Source organism: Populus alba, chromosome 1, assembly GCF_005239225.2.
Source record: "Populus alba chromosome 1, ASM523922v2, whole genome shotgun sequence".
NCBI classification, from domain to species: domain Eukaryota; kingdom Viridiplantae; phylum Streptophyta; class Magnoliopsida; order Malpighiales; family Salicaceae; genus Populus; species Populus alba.
Genome location: NC_133284.1, coordinates 2,483,626 through 2,502,326, shown reverse-complemented (window position 1 = coordinate 2,502,326; position 18,701 = coordinate 2,483,626). Strand labels below are relative to the sequence as shown.

Here is an 18,701-nt window from a genome sequence, read left to right as displayed (position 1 = left end):
GATATATATCAAAGAGGCATTTATCACATTACCAAATCTATATCAATTTCAATTTGTTTTCATCCTAATGCAATAGTTGTTAACTGCATTCATGATTCGTTGACGGTGAGAGTTACATGTGGTAGCTTTTGGGAGAATACTAGCTCTGTTTATACTTGGATTCTTAGCTGTTCTTCGTTGGCCATGATTTCTTAGCTGTTCTTCTAAGATTTCTTTCTTTTTTTCCTTTTCGATCAGGTGTAGTACATATACAGATGTTGCTTGTTAGGAATTTATTTCTTAGAAGCTGACAGCAGTTTAATTATTCTTGAAGCAAATATTTTACTCTTTTTATGTTCATTGCTTATGTGGCTATGTTTACGCATGTGCTTTGGCTGTTTGTAATGAAGAATGCATTGTTTTTGGAGGGTGAAGATTTTGTAGCTAGAACTGACGAATGTAAAAGGAAACCTCTTGGGTTGATTTGCTATTATGCTAGCTAGCATATTAAACAAGAAATCACATGATATTACACTGGTCTTCTTGAGCAAGGGCAGATCGCATCCTCATTCTGTTGAGTTTTGGCCCACCCATCTCTAATTTGCTAAAATTGGTGGTGTTTTGGACTTTGGTCAGGTCCAACACTAATAGTGTAATTAATGGTGGAAATTGATTAAGCAAAACAGCTTTTATTTACTAACTGATTTTTGGAAGTCCATATTTGGAGGATCCTTTTGACTTTATTGGTGTTTTGCATATAATGAGAAATTTGGAGATAAGAATGGAGCAACATGCTTTGAAAAGATTAGCATTATTCTATGCATTTGAATTTGAGCTTATTTTCATCTCCCTTTTATCCCTTCTTGTAAATTGCTAGGCTTTAGTGCTGGCAATTATACATGACTTTTCTCTACCTTGGACAAAGCCTCGATGGAATTTCTTATCCTAGCTTCAGTCCTTTACTTCATTGGTTGAGTGGGACTGTGAACCACCACTCTCAGTGAATTCAAAACTCTGCACTAGCAGCTTTTTTGTGGTTTCATAGGTATGGGGATTTTTGAATTATTTTTTTCTTCATGTTATGTGGTGCATACAAGATTTTTAAATTATAGGCTGTGTATGAGATAATGCTTGGATAGTTTTTTCTGTTTTGGTAATAAATTCTTTTCCCCTTTATGTTATATACTCTTTTAAGGTATGTTAATTAATATATCTTTTAACCTTTTGAAGGCTTTGTTGATGATGGTATTCCTTCATGGGAAAAGAAGTTCTGCTCTTTGATTGGATCAGTACCGTGGCGGAAGGTTGTAGATGCTAAGAAGTATATGTATTGCCATGGTAACATACTCAATTGGGATGACTCAGCAGGTGAAGAGGCATTTTTATAATGCTAAAAAACGCTTCTGGGCAGAGATCAATGGTGTCTCTTGTGGCATCTCTCACCTGATCCAAATTTATATATTGATGAAATAAAGTGGAATGCCTACATTGATCCTGAAGTCATCAAAGGACTTGGAACAAGATCTCTTTGTCCCCCGATGAGGGAGATACAGGTGGCAAGGTAGGGCGTAAGAACAAAAAAAAGAAGGAACTTTGTCTCCATTCCTTCAAATGGGTGTTATGAGAATACAGATGATGTTAAAAATCCTTGGGAAAGTAATAACAATATGCAAAGCAGCTTGTCTTTGATTGATAAAGCGAAGAGCTGGAACCAATGGGATTCTGATATCAACAAATCTAGTAATTTTAAATAAAGTTGACAACCCCTGGGAGCGTGGCTTTTCTCAGGAATCTGAAGCTGTGAAGGGCAAGACATGGGGTGTCTCTGGTAATAAATCACGGGGATGGAATCATAGTGGAAAACCATGTTGATCAGTCAAATGATTGGAAATAACAACAGTTAACCCCTGGCAGCATAGCCGTCAAGGAGTTGACCCTGCAAATGACAAAGGGTGGGGCAATTTGAGGGATTGTTCTCGGGGCTATAACCAGCATGAATCAAGGAAATGGAATAATGACTGCAAATCTTCGGGAAACGGGTTTTTTCAGGGTAGTGGAGCTTCTAAAGATAGAAATGGGAAAGACAACGGCAGCAATTCACAGGGTTGGAAACAGTGGGATAATTATGGTAAAAATACAAAAAGGTTTGGATTTCAGAAAACATGGTGGTGGTTGGGAAACCCGGAATGAGGGTTCCTGGCAGAGGGAAGGTGCTCACCAACATATAACCGGCTAACGAAAGCACAAGGTTTCAAGGGGATGGTTTTCAAACAGGTCATTCCTGGAGTGGAGGAAGAACTAAGAGGAGGGTTTAGTTTTGCTTTTGAATAGCCAATGTTTGTAGAATATTCTTTCTTTTTCCTTTTTCCTTTTGCCTGGGAAACAGATGCCTGTACTGCCAAAACTCATATTTCTGAAGATGACAGAAAATTCACAGCATCAAATGGAGCAGATTTTTGCATATGCCATCAAGCTTTTAGATTTCTGTTTATTTCTTTGACTCACAAAGATATGCTTCTTACAAGCAGATTAATTTTATTTTTTTTGGAATTCGTCATCAAATGACGTATTTAGGCCTCTGGATTGTATCTTGTGCAGTATCATAAATTGAATGTGAACCTGCCAAAACAGTCGTCTTTTGGGTGGTTAATTCTGTAACTGACATCTGATTTGTTCAAGTCAGGTGATTTGATTATCTCTACTGTTGAAAGTACTTTGGTAAATTTCAGAATTGTGAAGCCAGATGGTTATGCTGAGACTCTCAGGAGATGACATAACCTAGGTATTTTGGTAATGTGTTGTAACCGAAACCAAATGTATCATCACATTTTTAGCTTCAACTTGAGCAAATGGTCAGGTAACTTGTCTTGGTTGCTCCAAGGAACCTGTAGATAACCCTGAAAAATTGTGGGAGAACTCAAACATATGAACATGGAACCTTGCAGACAATTTCTTTGAGAAGTTTACAGCAAACAGCTGGTCAAAGGTCAGGAAGAAGCAAGCAGAAAGGGAGGTAAACTGGCAATTATAGGAGTGCTATCCACCTATAACATGGAGTATAATATCTGAGTATAATCTTCCCCTTCTTTTGCTGCAAAATGTGGCAGTGAGACCAAGTATACAAGCAATGATCTAGAAAGGTATATTCATGTCTGGCTGGTTCAAGGAATGGCAATTATAGCTTCTCTAAGCTAAAACCAACACCCCTAGATTTGTTCAAGAACACCCAGCAGCCATCTAAAGTAAAAATTACACTCAGTAGCTCTCAATTTTGACACAAAATGCGCTCTGAAGAATTTCTGGCCTATTTTTTTTCGCAAACTCTGCAGCTCTTCTTGTTCTACACAAAGTCTCTGTCGTTCTTCTAGTCTTCTTCAATTTAGAGTCTTCTGGTTGGCCTTAGATTAACAATACAGATTGGTGTCTCTTTCAGTTCCGAGTTGGGACGGCATGACAGCTTGAATACTCGGTAAAGATGACAGACTCAGTGTTCAGGGTTTTCAGTTTTCAGACAAACTGACATTCAAGATGACAATCCAACAGTATCAGGATTCTGGAGCTGATCAAGGTGCTTTTTACCATGTAAAAGAAAATACTCAATGTAGAGGAAGTTTTTGTAATCTACTTGTTTGAAAGTGCTACGGAACCAGCTGAAACAACAGATTCAAAACCCTCGGTGCAAAGCATGAACACTACAAAATCTATAAATGACTTGTAACTGAAAAATGTCAAGATATAATCCCTTAATTGACGCGGAAGGAAACAATACAAGAAGGCAACACAAAATTCTACCAACACAGAATTCTACATCACCACATAAAAAATCATAATTCAAAATCTTATTAGGAAATATTTCTCTTCAATTACAATTAGTCAGCAGAAATGCAAGCTAGGGAATTTTTAAACTAAAGAGAAAAAAATAAAATTACCCATGCACCACTATCATCCTCATTCAAAAGCACCCAATAATTCCTTCACAATACTTTCCTCACAACTATATCGGTAGTAGTAGTCAATCTGCCCTTCTCCCATGGGAATGCTAAGCCATAAAGAATCCAAACATTTTCTCTGAGCATGGAATGCTCATTCATTCCGTAGGCCCTTAATCCAATAAGTTACATTCCTGGGATTATTAAGCCAGTTAAGCCAACTCTCATAAACCTCGAAGTCGAAATCAAATCAATAAAATTACCCCAGCTCTTGGTTTTCCTGTAAAACACTACCTCTTAATCCAGACCCCTGCATATTTGCACTCAAAAAACACACTTTCTTTAAAGTTTTAGGCCAATGCGGCATCATTTTCTTTAAAAAGAACATCGTTGTTTCAACAAAGGATAGATCGAACTTCATGTCGAACTTCATGTCGGATTTCAGAGGTATATCTCTACTTCTCCTTGTGCTTGACAGTAGCAGTTTTAACAGCGAAGATTAATTCACATCGGATACTATCACAATCACCAATCATGCAGTTCAGCCTGGACACATGCAAACTCGAGGAAGAAGGAAAGAACAGAGCTTGATTTCAAGAAACTTGAGATTTGCAAACACCTTCATGAGGGCAGGGAATGCTGGTGGTGTAACGTGGTGATGAGACTGGCAAGCACAAGAGAGTATCTTCATCGTCATCACCACCACCTTCGTTTTGACTTAAGGATCCCGGGGAGACAATGTCGATTTTGGAGACAAGGAAATGCAAGTTCTTGCAACAGAGGAATAGCGAGTAAGGGGTTTTAGAAAAAATCTTGTTCATGGTTTCTCGTAATAAAAATTAAATTTATAAACTTGTTCAATTGTTCATTTCCTATAAATAGGATTTCTGGTTTTTCTTACAACAAAAAAACTAACGGACCGGTTAGATTAAATAAATCAGTTGATAGGTTAAGAACGGTCAATTGATTTAGTCGTTAAAATACAATTTCTGTTTCATATTAAAATTTTTTTATATTAGTTTAATTTCTTGATTTTTAGAATTTTATACCTATAAAAAGACTTGTAATTTAATATTATTAAAAAACACAAAAAAATAAAAAATTAATAGAGTTCAAAGAAAAATACTCAATAAAAATATACTTTCTTTTTTAATCTTTTTTTATTTTTTCTTGAGTATCTAAATTTGCATTACTGTTTTTAATCTTATACCATACCACATTCATAGCTTCCCACATGAACTGGACTCCTTCATCTTAGCACTCAAAATCACTATGCTACGAAGTGTTGAGGCCTATGTAGTTTTATTTCATCGTAAAAGGAAAGCACAAAACTCTTGAGTGTGTTCAGTTCAACCTCTTTCAATGCAAGACTAAGATACCCGATGGCAAATTTTAAGATCCCACCCACCATTCCTTCTCATGAAGAAAATCTTGGAGGAAAAAAAGGAAAGTATCTGAAGGTATCTTTGAAACTGAAAAAATCCAACAAGATCTCAGAACCCTCAGACGCTGCTATTATGCCTCCAAACACTAGGCTTCCGGAAGATAGACACCATCTTTCTCAGACTCATCACTCTTCCATATAATGATTCTCTCTCATGCTCAGGACAACACCTTTATCGACATCAGAATTATCTTTCCATAATTAACGAGCCAGGAAAGGGAGTATTTCTATGACTATCTGTCATACTGATCCATACCAACAGCTGGTCCTTGCTATAGGAAAAAGAATCTCAATCTTCTCTGCATATGGGCTTGCCAGTGGCCATTACTTATCTATATCGCCTTTTGTAAGAGATCCAGAAACAAGTTCATGAATATTTTCCATGTCTACTAGGGGGAACCAACGAATGCGATGATAAATACAAAAGTTGTGGTCAATAAATTAAGAATCATCAATACACCAAACCATACAATGTGAAGGCAGTTTTCATTGCTTGTTATTCAACTACACAAGTGATTTTAAAGGCTTTCGTGTCTCTCTAAAATTATAATCATGATGAAATCTTGAGTCCCAAGCACACAAATTCTCTATAAATAAAAATAGATAGAAGGCTTGTTATTCGATAGTATATAACATGGCTTAATTATCTGTGTCAGCTAATACCAGTATCTATGAATATATTTTTATGATCTTATTTATCTAGTTTTTAGTGTAATTAGAAGTAATATTTAGAAATTTGTTTGATATTTCAGTAACTATAGTAGTCTAGTCTCTCTCTGCTGAAATTTCTTTCAAATAATCAAAATTATATTTCATGTAAATAATAAAAATTACCATGATAAACACTACATTTATAGTCTCAGACCTAGTTGTAAATTGTACTTCAAGAAATTAATAAAATAAATAAAAAGGTAAAGTAATATGGAAGTCCGTAGAAATGCAAAGTAAATACCACTTGGATTGGTCAGGATAGTGGGACAAGGTAAAGGTTTCTTTTCATTAGGGGTAGCTAAGTGTAAACACTCTCTCAACAGGGTTTTTAGATGAAAAGATGAGAAACAATGTCAGGTACTCAAACATATTCCCCTTGTAAAACCCTCTTGCAACCGTCAAGTTTTAATCTCCAAAATGTTGTCTTGTAGTTTGCTTCACCTTTTCTAGGAAACTTCTTGCAACTGAAAAGGGTTCTTTTGAGGTTGAGAGAAACTTATTTGGCCCCTTTAACTTAGGTGGTGCTGGAAGAAGTTGTGGGTTTAGTGTTGGAGCTAGTAAAGGTTTTTGTGGTGGGGCTAGAGATAGTTTTGGAGAAATTGTTGGTGTTGGAGGTGGTAAGGGTGCTGTGTTGGCGAGGCTTGAGATAGATTGAGTGGAGGGGCTGGTGGGTGTTGATTTGGAGGTGTTAGAGGTGGAGGAATATGTTGTGGTTCTGTTGGTCGGCTTTAATGGTGGGTTCGGAGGTGGTTCAGGTGGTAGGCTTAATGGTGGAGCTAGAGGTGCATGAAGAATGGAAGGATCTAGGTGATGATGGTGGGCCAGGTGATGGAGCTAGTGGTGTGTTCAAATTACTGTAACTTTAGATATTGTAATTTTAGATAAATGTACAAATTTATTATCACCTGGTCAGTACTCTCCATATTCAAATATCAACTCAAAATTACTATCCATGACCGATCCGAACTCGATCACGTACGTACGAATCTTAGATACCTGAACCAAAATTGATTAGATTTCGAGTATCCACTAGGTATTCAAAACCCAACTGTATTGGCAGTGATCATCATTGCAGATCTAATGGCTGCCGGACTCCAATCTGGGTGTGCAGATTTAAGCAAGGCTGCGACACCACTTACATGAAGACGTTCCATTAAAGTGCTAGAAAGAATGTTGAATTCAGTGTACTGAATCAATCTAGTTAGACAAATAACATCAGTCCAAGCAGGAATTAAATGAGCATCGTAAACTAAACCTTTACCGTTAGAAATTCTATTAGCAAGAATCAACACCTCCAGCTTTCTTAACAACCAACCCTTTTTCCACTCTTGCACTACTTCCGTGATCACAGACAAGAATTTTCCCCTTAAGATCCAACAATTTTTTAGAGTTTTTTAAAAACTAGTTAGATACCTACCGGAAGGGATGGTTCTCCCAGTAGAGAATTTGGGGTTCAAAGAGGGCTTAAAACAGGGCGACCCTCTTTCACCTTTGCTATTTGATAATGCAACAGAGGGATTATTTGTGCATTTCCACAGAGCTTCAGCTTTAGATTACTCCTGGGGTACTATTGATCAGTTTAATCCTGGAGATTTATAACCCATTTGCAGTACGCGGATGATACTTTTATTTATTCCAAATGATTTCAATTCTTTAATTCATGCAAAGAGAGTTCTAAGATGGTTTGAGCTTATATATCTCGGGTTTGAAATTAAACTTTTACAAAAGCTCTTTGGTGGGAATAAACTTGGCTGAAAACTAGTCTGGTTCCTTGGATCATATTTGAAGAACATGGCGAGATGAAACAAGCACTGGAGAGTGAATCGGCATGGTTGACTAACTTCGTTGATGAAATTAGACCTTGGAATACAGTGGATTATGCCATTGACAGATTGGGCTTGGATATCGATCATAAAACTACCAATTGTTGGGTGGAAAATGGAATGCATTGGCAAAATGCTACAGGGCTTTGCCAGGTTAGTTGGCTTTGATAAGACAAGCGTGCAGTCTCCAGCGCTGTTTGCATTGAGAATTCTAGTTGGCACCAAGAATGTGGAAATTTTAAATACAGTAATCAAGATGCATCTCAATGGAGCTGATTTCAAAATCAAAATTGGTGAAATAGACTCTACTCATTATACACTCCCTGAATCTATATCATATTCCATGGCCAGTCTCCCAACCTACATCATACAGGATAAAGATGAAGTCTCAACAGAAACCGTAATTGGAGAAAAGCAATGTGGAATTATAGCTTTCGCAACAGCACCTTGCCATATCCAGTTCCAAACTTTGTCGTTAATAAGATATCCGAGAAGTCTATCGGATCACTGCCAATTCGTGCTCCAGTCAGGTCAACAAGATTGGGGATGGAGGCCATTCAGATTCTTCAACTGCTGGATAAATCATCCAAGCTTTATGAAGGATCTTCATGAGTTTTGGCAACAATGTTGCCATCAATTTCCTGGGGATTTCACTTTGATGAAAAAAACGAGTCTGCTTTCGCACAAGATTCGGGTTTGGAAAAAACAGCTTTTCAGGAACCAGGATAGTAGGTTGTTTGAGAAGGAAGATACAGATCCTTGTGGAACAGGGTGAATTACAGGCATTAACTGAGGGTGAGCAAAGCAATCTAAATGACCTTATCTCTCAGGGAGGCAGTAAACATGCAGAAGCTATTCGGAGACAGAAGTCTAGAGAGAATTGGTGTAATCTTGGAGACTGGAACACGGGATTTTTTCACATGGCAGCGAAATTCTATCCGGATTAGGTTCAGGTCGCTATATGTAGAGGCGAATCTATGGAGGTAACTAGGCACTAGAACCCTAAATTAAAGATGCAGTTGAAAGTAGAACAAAAATGCATGCAAATAATTCTGGATGTTTAAAGTTAATAGAAAAGGCAAAAGAAACATCCACTTGGATTGGTCAGGATGAGTAGGGCAGGGTTAAGGTTTTCCTTTTCAAACGCGACAGCGTATGCCTTAAAAACTGTCTCAACACGGGTTTTTGGTGAGAAGATGATCGAAATTTAAGACTCTCAACCATATATACTCTGCAAGTTCATCTCTGTAAAACTCTCCTTCAACCCTCCACTTTTGATGACCGAAGTGCCATCTTGTATGTCTTAACTGTCTCGACACGGTTGGTAGATGAGAAGATGAGCAAAATTTAAGACACTCCACCGTCACTTGCACTTACACCACTATAAACCTTCCTTCAACCCTCCACTTTTGATCACCAAAGTGTCATCTTGGAGTAGCTTGCTATCAGAACTTGGCAAGATGGCTTCTAAATTGCTTCTGTTTTTGCTTTTTAGTGCTCTAGTTTGCTCCACCAGTGCTAGGAAACTTGTAGATGGAAAGGGTTCTTTTTGAGGACAAGAAAACTTTTTTTCACGGCCCCAAGTTTGGTGGAGGCCTAGGCGGCGGCGGTGGAGGTGGGTTAGGAGGTGGAGGAGAATTAGGTGGTGGAACTGGATTTGGTGGGGGTGCTGGTGGTGGGGCTGGAGGTGGATTAGGAGGAGGTGCTGGTGGTGGATTTGGAGGTGGTGGAGGAGGAGGAATTGGTGGGGGTGCCGGTAGCGGTTTCGGTGGTGGGTTTGGAGCTGGTGGTGGCCTTGGAGGTGGAGGAGGATTTGGAGGAGGAGGAGGGTTCGGTGGAGCTGTTGGTGGGTTCGGTGGTGGTGCTGGTGGAGGACTTGGAGTTGGATGGCCTTGAAAAACGATCATATTTATTCCAAATGTATTATCTATTGCTACTACTTAATCATAGCTTTAATGGAGCATATGTTAAGACAATATCTGAAGATGTAATTCTCTTCTGCTGCTTGTGTAAAGCACCAACTGTCGATTATAAATCTCTGGTTTCAGTATTTCTGCTGTCTTTTTTTAGCTTCTACTGCTTCATTGTTGGTGTGATCTCATTGTGCCATTTTTGTTTTCTTTCATTCTGTTTAGGTTGTGGTCTAAACGGACTATTTTTTTAGGTGTATCATCAGTAGGATCATCCACTCTTCATACAGCATAGTTATCAAATTTAATCCGGACTAGAGAGTCAATTTAAAAAACTCATCAACTCGACTTTGGTTAAGTTTATCAATAAACCAAACTAATAATTGAACCAAATGAACCCAAATGATCTGACCAGACTTGGATTGATGAAGCTGACCCAGCTAAATCTAGTACAGCCTTACAAATTCATTTTATTATTTTATTTTTAAAATTTTGTTTAAAATGATATTGTTTTAATTTTTTTTTATGCAGAATAACATCATTTTGAGATAGATGATCCAAGTTAACCCACTAACATACATGTTGATCTGGCAAAATCCATACTCGAGCTTTAAATTAGGTCAAATCTTGTCCTGAGTAAGATAATTATTGTACCCAAATTCATTTTTCAATTAATAAAAATTCTCATTCATAAAACAACAAGAAAAATCACTCGTGATTCAAATAATTGCAAAGAAAGGAAAGCTACATTATTAGGATTCATCTTTAACAGGCCCCTATGAGGATGTTTCCATACCATGGCAATAGAATATTCGGTCGCTGTCTCCCATTCCAATATTTGGAAATTAACTATGAATTCCTACTGCCATCTAGCCGAAAACAGGCTCATGGTTTTTGCTGGCCAGCTATTCCATGCTATATGTAAAAAAAAGGAATCCCGATTTTCTTTTCTAAATGCAATATCGGTTTGAATTTGGATGGCCTGCTTAAGGCTTAGCCAGAGATGAATTTAGTTTTGGTGTGCGAAGATATATGGTTCAAGATACCCTAACCATTAGGGGGGGAAAACCCTTCTCAACACTCCCCTGAACTGTAATGATAAGAATATAATCAACTCTGTGATTGTATCTTCCAAGAGAGAAAAAAAAAAAAAGATAACTGATAGTGCCATGCATCCAACGTACACCGTAGCATTTACTTTTTTGGATGGCAAGTTAGAGCCAAGGGAATAATGGTGGTAAGATAAATAATGCCAATCAATTATCTTGCCTTGAATTTAAACAAGTAATGGTGTGAGTACTAGCTACACCACCACTGCTGGTCCTGATTATATTCTGATTGTGTGCTTAATCAATACATATATAACTTGAATTTGCCTGTACAAATTCACCATTACAGTCTCAGAAGCTCTTCAATAAATGAAGATTCTCTTAAATTTAGTGGTGGGCATAGATCAGTTGACAAAAAGATGTAGTAATGGAGGCTATTAGAAGTCTAGAACCCTAATTAAAGAGACAGTTGAAATCCATGCAGAAAGTAGAACAAATTAAGTGCATGCAAATAATTCTGGACGAAAGAAGTCAATAGGACAAGCAAACATCCAGTGGGAATGGTCAGGGTGATCGATCAGTAGGGCAACTTGGTTAGGGTTTTCTTTTTCAAAAGGGACAGCTGTGAGTATATTAACTCTCTCGACGCGGTTATTAGATGAGAAGATGAGCAAAATTTAAGACTCTCAACTGTGACTCTTCACGTACATCTCTATAAAACCCTCCACTTTTGATCACCAGATCAGTATCATCTTGGAGTAGCTTGCTATCAGAACTTGGCAAGATGGCTTCTAAATTGCTTCTTGTCTTGCTTTTTAGTGCTCTCGTTTGCTCCACCAGTGCAAGGAAACTTGTAGGTACTGAAAAGGGTTCATTTGAGGACGAGAAAAATTTGTTTCACCGCCCTGGGTTTGGTGGTGGAGCTGGAGGAGGTGGTGGGTTTGGTGGTGGAGGTGGCGGTGGGCTAGGTGCAGGTGGAGCTGGATTTGGTGGGGGTGCTGGTGGGGGCGCTGGAGGTGGATTGGGAGGAGGTGCCGGTGGGGGTGGTGGATTTGGAGGTGGTGGAGGGGGAGGAGTGGGTGGCGGTGCTGGCGGTGGGTTTGGAGGTGGTGCTGGTGCTGGTGGTGGCCTTGGAGGTGGAGCTGGAGGTGGAGGAGGATTTGGAGGAGGTGGTGGTGGTGGACTTGGTGGTGGAGCTGGTGGTGGGTTTGGCGGCGGCGCTGGTGGCGGGTTTGGTGGCGGATTTCCTTAAAAGAATAAAGAATGTTGCTATTCAAATAATTTACTGTTGTTATTATGCGGGTTTGGAGGTGGTTCCATAAGTTAAGACAACCACTCAAGATGTATCTCTGTTATGTTCTGTCACTTATATGTGAAGTATTTCTACCTTCAGCTTTAATCCTTTATCTTTTTTCTTTTTCATTACAATCTCAAAACGATTTCAACAGACTAAGGGCTGCCATTATCATTAATGAATATAGATGATTTAACATCTCGATAGCTGTGCATTGCTTTGGAAAATATTGTGTATGCCTACGTAGTATTTTCATTTTGCCGGAATTTGGTTTCGATAATTTAAATGAAAAAGATATATTTTTTTGGAACATAAAATAAAAGTATAATATTGATCAATAGTATAAATAGGACCTTTTCACTATAATGCGCAAATGTATGTGTGAGTATGGAATCATCTACAAATTTACTTCACCATAATTGAAGATGACAAGAACTAACAGGGAATATTTTTTCTATAATATTAAGTAAGAGTATTACTTGGAATTGTAAACATAATATTAACTTAAATTTGGGTGACATAATCAACTTCGCCCAGTCTAGAAATTTCTCGGTGACTACTAGGTCATTATATTAGGAAATTCAATTAAATTTCAAAAACACAGAGTGTTAGAAATTTATATCTATGGTAATCATAAAGGGGGTAATTCGAACCTGATAATACATTCTTTATTAACAGTAATTTAACTGGTAAGATCCGGCCCAGCTGACCTAGTTAATACAAACACTGCTTCTACTTCATGTTGAAGGCCTTGATCTCAGTCAACCACCGAGCTGTCACACCTATGTCTAATATGCATCGGCAATGAAACCTAATTATCAAATGCTGAGGTCCAGCCACGCCATCCATCTTATCTTCTTCTATTCTCTCTCCTACTACCATGTCTTCTCTACCGTCCAAGTGCCACCACCTTTTATAGTACATAGTCTCTTGAGATCCTCGCTGTACACTCGAAGTCACATAACACCTCGGTGAACGCGTCCAGCTGGATTCGCCTAGCATTTATGAAATGCGTGGAAGCGTACTTTACGATTACTGTAAAGTCGACATTATCTTTTAAAATATCATTCTTCTTAAAAATGTAATTTAAACCAAACCACCTAACTCACATAACACTTAGGTTTTCACTTTTTTACAACCATTTAGTTTTTAATCCAATTAAATTATATCAAAATAATTAAGCAAAGTAATTCCCACAACACTTTCTCTCAGCGTCAAACCACCATGACGACTGTTTCCACAAAGTTAGCATCTCTCAAACACCTAACCATATATATGACCTAATGAAAACTACAGTGGTGATTGATTAAGTTTAATTCGGTTGCATGTCCTAACACATCCCCTCAGAACAATCAATTCACTACAGCAATCAACAAAAAAAAATTAAACTTTGGGGCAATATAACAACAATATATATACCACTACAAACAAAATTACACTAAAACACCAAGCTCTTTGGGACCTCTCTCCAGTTCTATCATTTTAAAATTCTAAACTGATTGGGAACCAAACAAACAGAACTCACGGTTACAGAATTTTAACCTCACAAGGCCGGCCTAAGAAGACCCTGAGGTATTATCATAATTACGTCGACATTCTTCATTCATCATGTATACCACAATCATTTCAGCTCCATCTACACTTATGTTTTCCTTTGCCATGTGTGTACGCAGCTAGACCACGTCCCATAGCGCCATATGCTACTATACACATACATGATCACAATGCACATCTCTATGAAAACTGCACTCTCCTTTCAGCAGAAGCCATCTTTGCCCAAGCCTTCTTCTGACTCTACGCCATCACAAGAGGCGCTCTGACTGTGAAATGCCCTCATAAAGTGATACTGGGATCTGGGTGAGGCCAAATAGGCCAACCCAAATAGGATCATTTGAAAGGAGTTTTTTCTTTTTCCCGCAGGTTTTGTTCTATGCAAAACATTCAATGAAATTCTAGGCCCGGGATCGTCATCTCGTTTTCCGGGGTAACTCGGATTGTCTGTTCAATTCTAGCAAGGAGGTGTTTTCGCAGTAATGTAGCTCTTTGTCTTCTGTCTATGACTACATTCGTAATCCATCAAATAGATGTATATTGTGACTGCCTTTTTATACTCTTGCACAAGTCAGAATATTGCCTGACCACTGTGACATTGGATATTCTACAGTCTTAGTCTGGACGTCCCATAACTTTTTTGGGATATAAATAAGAACAATCCCTAGAACCAATTGCCGCTCATATACACTGTATACGATATCAACCCTATGACTACTAATTCTTACCCTGTAGTAATGTTATTTGACTTTAGTTTAACTGCCAGTTGTGAACCTTGCTTTCGTCAGAATTACTTGTTTTTTGACTCTCATCACTTGTTCATCTATATTATCTATGGTATTACTCTCTCTCTTTTTGTTCTAGTCGAGGATTAAAATGATCACGCTATTCTACATCGTCTCTATTGTTAGTATTACTAGGGTAGATTGCTTTAATTTAACATTAAGTAACCATCTATAAACTCAATTTCATTTTCTTCTTTTGTCCTAGATACTATGATCTTCCTGAAACGAATCTTTACCGCTCATCATTGAAATTACTACTGAATAATTATGAGCCTAGAATGCTTTTCTAGATATTGTTGTGAGTTTGTAAAATGAGCTTTTCTTGGTTAACTCTGTATAGCTGTGTTGTGGAATGTTTACTATACAATGTGAATTCCATGGATTCAAAGTCTAACGGTGAAATGGCTAGTATTCCTGGCATGTAGGATAAGTTAAACATACACAAGGTTGCCTATAACTAATAATTTACTAGTAATTAAAAGTTTCAAAAGACAGGACCAGGGACAAAGTGAAGTAGGGATAGCATGACGTTCTCAGTTAATAAAACACTAACATCAATTAACAACTCGTAGAGTTATTTGTAAATCTATCAGGGAAAGAAGATGTTATGAGTGCAAGATTATGTTTGGATGAGCACAGATTAAGATTCTGGCACGTTGAACATTCGAATGTATTTTATGCGCCATACCCGAGGTATAGTTTTTTCTGTCTGATGTTCTACAAAGCTCTGCCTTTGGCCTCTGACTCTTGCGCACTTACGAATAATAATGGAAAATGTCTGGACGAGCTTGTTATCCAAGTTGTTGCATGGCAAACGAGATAGTTCATCTAATATTATTCTTTGTTTAATATTCTAGCGTACTTAGTAGAGAAGTACTTTGGTAACTCATAGTGACTGAGCTGATGAGTGGAGATGAAGGTATATTCTTTATCTTACAGTTCATCGGGTAGTGTTGAAGTGATAGACGAGTTTTTATTTCACTCTGCCCCCTATAATTCGGTTGACGGGTACTTTGAACCACTAATTAATATCTTTCGGATACACCATAACTAACAATTTAATCACATCTCTGGCTAAGCTTAGCAGGCCATCCAATACTTCAGACCGATAACTTGCGTTTAGAAAAGTGCACACAATGGTGGAGTTGACCTCTTCTTTAGCACGAGTATCATAGCTCATGGGGACCTAAAGCACATGGCCACGCTAAAAAATAACCATTATAGCCCGTGATTGTCGGGGACTAGGAAAATTTGGCAGTAGGAAATTATTCTCTAAGATATATAGTATTATTATCCAAATATTGAAGTGGTGAGAAAGCCTGATACTCGTATATATTTTCTATATAGTATTGTTCTCTATTGGTAAGTAGGAAAACATCTCATAGATATTGAGTTTGGATGGCCATGGTATTATCAAAGGATGAAGTCCTAATAAGTAGATAGCTTCCACTTTTCTTGGCAATTATTTTGAATCACGAGTCGATTTTTCTATGTTGTTCTTATGATTGAATTTTTATTAAATTGAAAAATGCAAATATGTGTAGTTAAATAATTTCTTTACTCACGTGTTACAAATTTGACCTAATTTTAAAGGCTACGGGGAGGTATGAGGATTATGCAGATTCCACATGATATGTTTAGAATAGGTTAACTTGCAGGGAATTTTATAATTCAAAATCTAACCTAGGAGTTCATGCAGAATATCTATTTCAAAAAGTTCAAAAGCTGATTAATGTTTTCATAACATATTTAAAATAATTAATTATAATTTATTTAATAAACTGTGAACAATTTAATTGGGTATGGGGAATTGTTATTGGTATTTGCATGAAGGAGGATTTCAGAACCATCAATTCAAAACAACAAGGAGCGTGAGAGAAAGTTAAACAACTTTGGGTTCATCTTGTTCCATAAGGTTATAATTTTGAGGTTCAGTGTGGGTTTTGTGAGCTTAACCGAGATCGGCGGTATTTATCAGGGTTTGGTATGGGTTTCTAAAAGTTTGTTTTTCTTGTTGATTAATTGCATACATATTGAGGTATTCTGGTGGGATGACTTGGATATATAGGTCTTCAAAATTGAATGAAGATGGAATGAGATAACAAAAATGAGTTAGAAAAAAAAGACAGCAGAAATCGGACAGAGATTTATGAGTTGGTGCTTTACACAAGCGAGAAGAGATAATTCCTTCAGTTTGTAATTAAATATGGCTGCATTAAGCTATGGTAGTATAGGCAATAGACGTTTAGTATAATTTGGATATGATCTATCTCATGCATTGGTTTCTTTCAATGGGGAAATCACATCAAGTACTCAAGCACACAAGCAGTTGGGAGGATGCACGCAATATCTTAATGAGAACAGGACCGCTAGATCCCGTTCCAGGAAAACCACTTATTCCACCCATAATCCATTTATACAGGGTAGGTTCGATGGGAGGTGAAAAAAGTGTTTCCATGTTAAAACAAGGACTATAGTAGACCTAGTACATCTCTCTGAATTCTCAACACCCTCCAACTTTGTCACAAAGTGTCAATCTTGGCAAGATGATCTAATTGCTTCTGTTTTTTGTTTTTAGCGCTATAGTTTGCTCCACAGTGCTAGGAACTTTAATTACTGGAAAGGGTTTTTTGAGGACGAAATACTTTGTTTCGTGCCTAAGTTTGTGATGGGCTGGAGGAGGTGGCGTGTTGGTGGTTGAGCTGGATTTTGGTGGGGGTACTGTTGGTGGGCTGGAGGTGGATTGGAGGAGGTGCTGGGGGGGGGGGGGGTGGGTTTGCTGGCGGCGCTGGTGGTGCGCCTTTGGAGGTGGATTTCTTGAAAACGAAGATGTTCTTATTCAAATTAAATTACCACTGCTTTTATAGCTGCAATAGAGCATGCTAGAAAGTGACTCGTGATACTCCTCTCTTTAAATTTTTCTTAAAGCAAAAAAATAATATGATAATTCGAGACAAAATCATTTAAAAATTATCAAAGTATAATTCATGATTAAAATGAAACAATCTCATAAAAAAAAGTGAAAAGAAATTGTAAGGTTCAGATTTAATAATCACATAAAGATAAAAAAAATCTAAAATATATTGTCAAAAAATAAATTCGAGACAACTCGGCCTGCTTGATAACCCATAACCCGTAATATAATCAGGATAAAAAAATCAAAAGAAACACCTAGCACAAACAAAGTTCAACAAATAAAACTTAAAAAAAAAAAAACTGAGCTCAACTCGAGTTAACTTATCAATTCGTCATCGTAATGACAAATAAGGAAAAGAGAAAAAATAATTCAACGCAAAACAATGAAATTAAAAAAAAAACTATAAAAAATCAAGGAAAAAAATTAGACCTCCGGAAAAAAACATTTAGCAAAAAATACAAAGTTAAATAAAAAATTAGTAAGAAAATGCAAGTTAACTTGAGTTAACTTTATCACCTGTACTCGTGATAACATATAATGCATGCATTTGTTTTTTAAATAATATTTAATAAACACGTTCAAGGTTCAATAATTCATGACAAAGAATAAATTTAAAAAAAATTAATTAATTTTTTTTTAAAACAAGTTTAACCCAACTAATTTTCGATTTGAGACATAAGGTATGGATAACACAAAAAAAGAAAGAAAAACAAATCAAGAAAAATCAGGTCCAACAATTCAATATTAATATAATGAAAATAAAAATAATAATTAAAAAAGTACTCTAAACAAATCGAACTTAAAAACCAGGTTTTCATCAGTCGAAACTAATAAACTAGGTATTGAGACTGGATTACTCTGTAAAAGACAAATATGAAACAAAAATAAAAATTCAAACCATAAAAATAAAAAATAACTAAAATTAAAATAATGAGGACTAAAAATGCACTCATAATTAAAAGAAACTAATTAGGGACTAAAAAAAAATGAAGAAAAGGATAAATGATTGGGAAGCAAATCAAACTTCCAGGACATAATAGAAAAAAATAATAAATCAAAATAATAAAAATTAGATTGGATAAAAAAAATCAAATAAATTATAATTGGGGACAAAATAAAAAACAATGAAAAGTCAGTAATTAGTATACATAAATGTGCAAAGAAATAACAACCCCTCATTTAAAGGTCAATATTTCTAAGACCTGGGAAGGGCACTAAAATTATTCAATATACAAATAAACATATTAAGACGAAAAATACCCTGAATCAAAGCCAAATTTTTTAGCTTCCAGGGACACTATAGTACTTT

At 36.9% G+C, this 18,701-nt stretch overlaps 1 protein-coding gene across 1 annotated transcript; it reads left to right on the top strand.

The window, feature by feature from the left end:
* The first annotated feature begins 8,799 nt into the window (after window positions 1-8,799).
* LOC118031223 (uncharacterized) lies at window positions 8,800-12,102 on the top strand. The gene is made up of 2 exons (XM_035035560.2): window positions 8,800-9,720; window positions 11,913-12,102. Exons 1-2 carry the CDS (start codon window positions 9,420-9,422, stop codon window positions 12,095-12,097), a joined length of 486 nt encoding a protein of 161 aa, XP_034891451.1. The 5' UTR covers window positions 8,800-9,419; the 3' UTR covers window positions 12,098-12,102.
* The last annotated feature ends 6,599 nt before the right edge of the window (window positions 12,103-18,701 follow it).

Coding starts and splice junctions, on each gene's coding strand:
- LOC118031223 (XM_035035560.2), top strand. CDS start 9,420: ATGGAAAGGGTTCTTTTTGAGGACAAGAAAACTTTTTTTCACGGCCCC. Junction 9,721..11,912: donor TGGAGGAGGAGGAGGGTTCG/GTGGAGCTGTTG, acceptor GAGGTGGTGGAG/GGGGAGGAGTGGGTGGCGGT.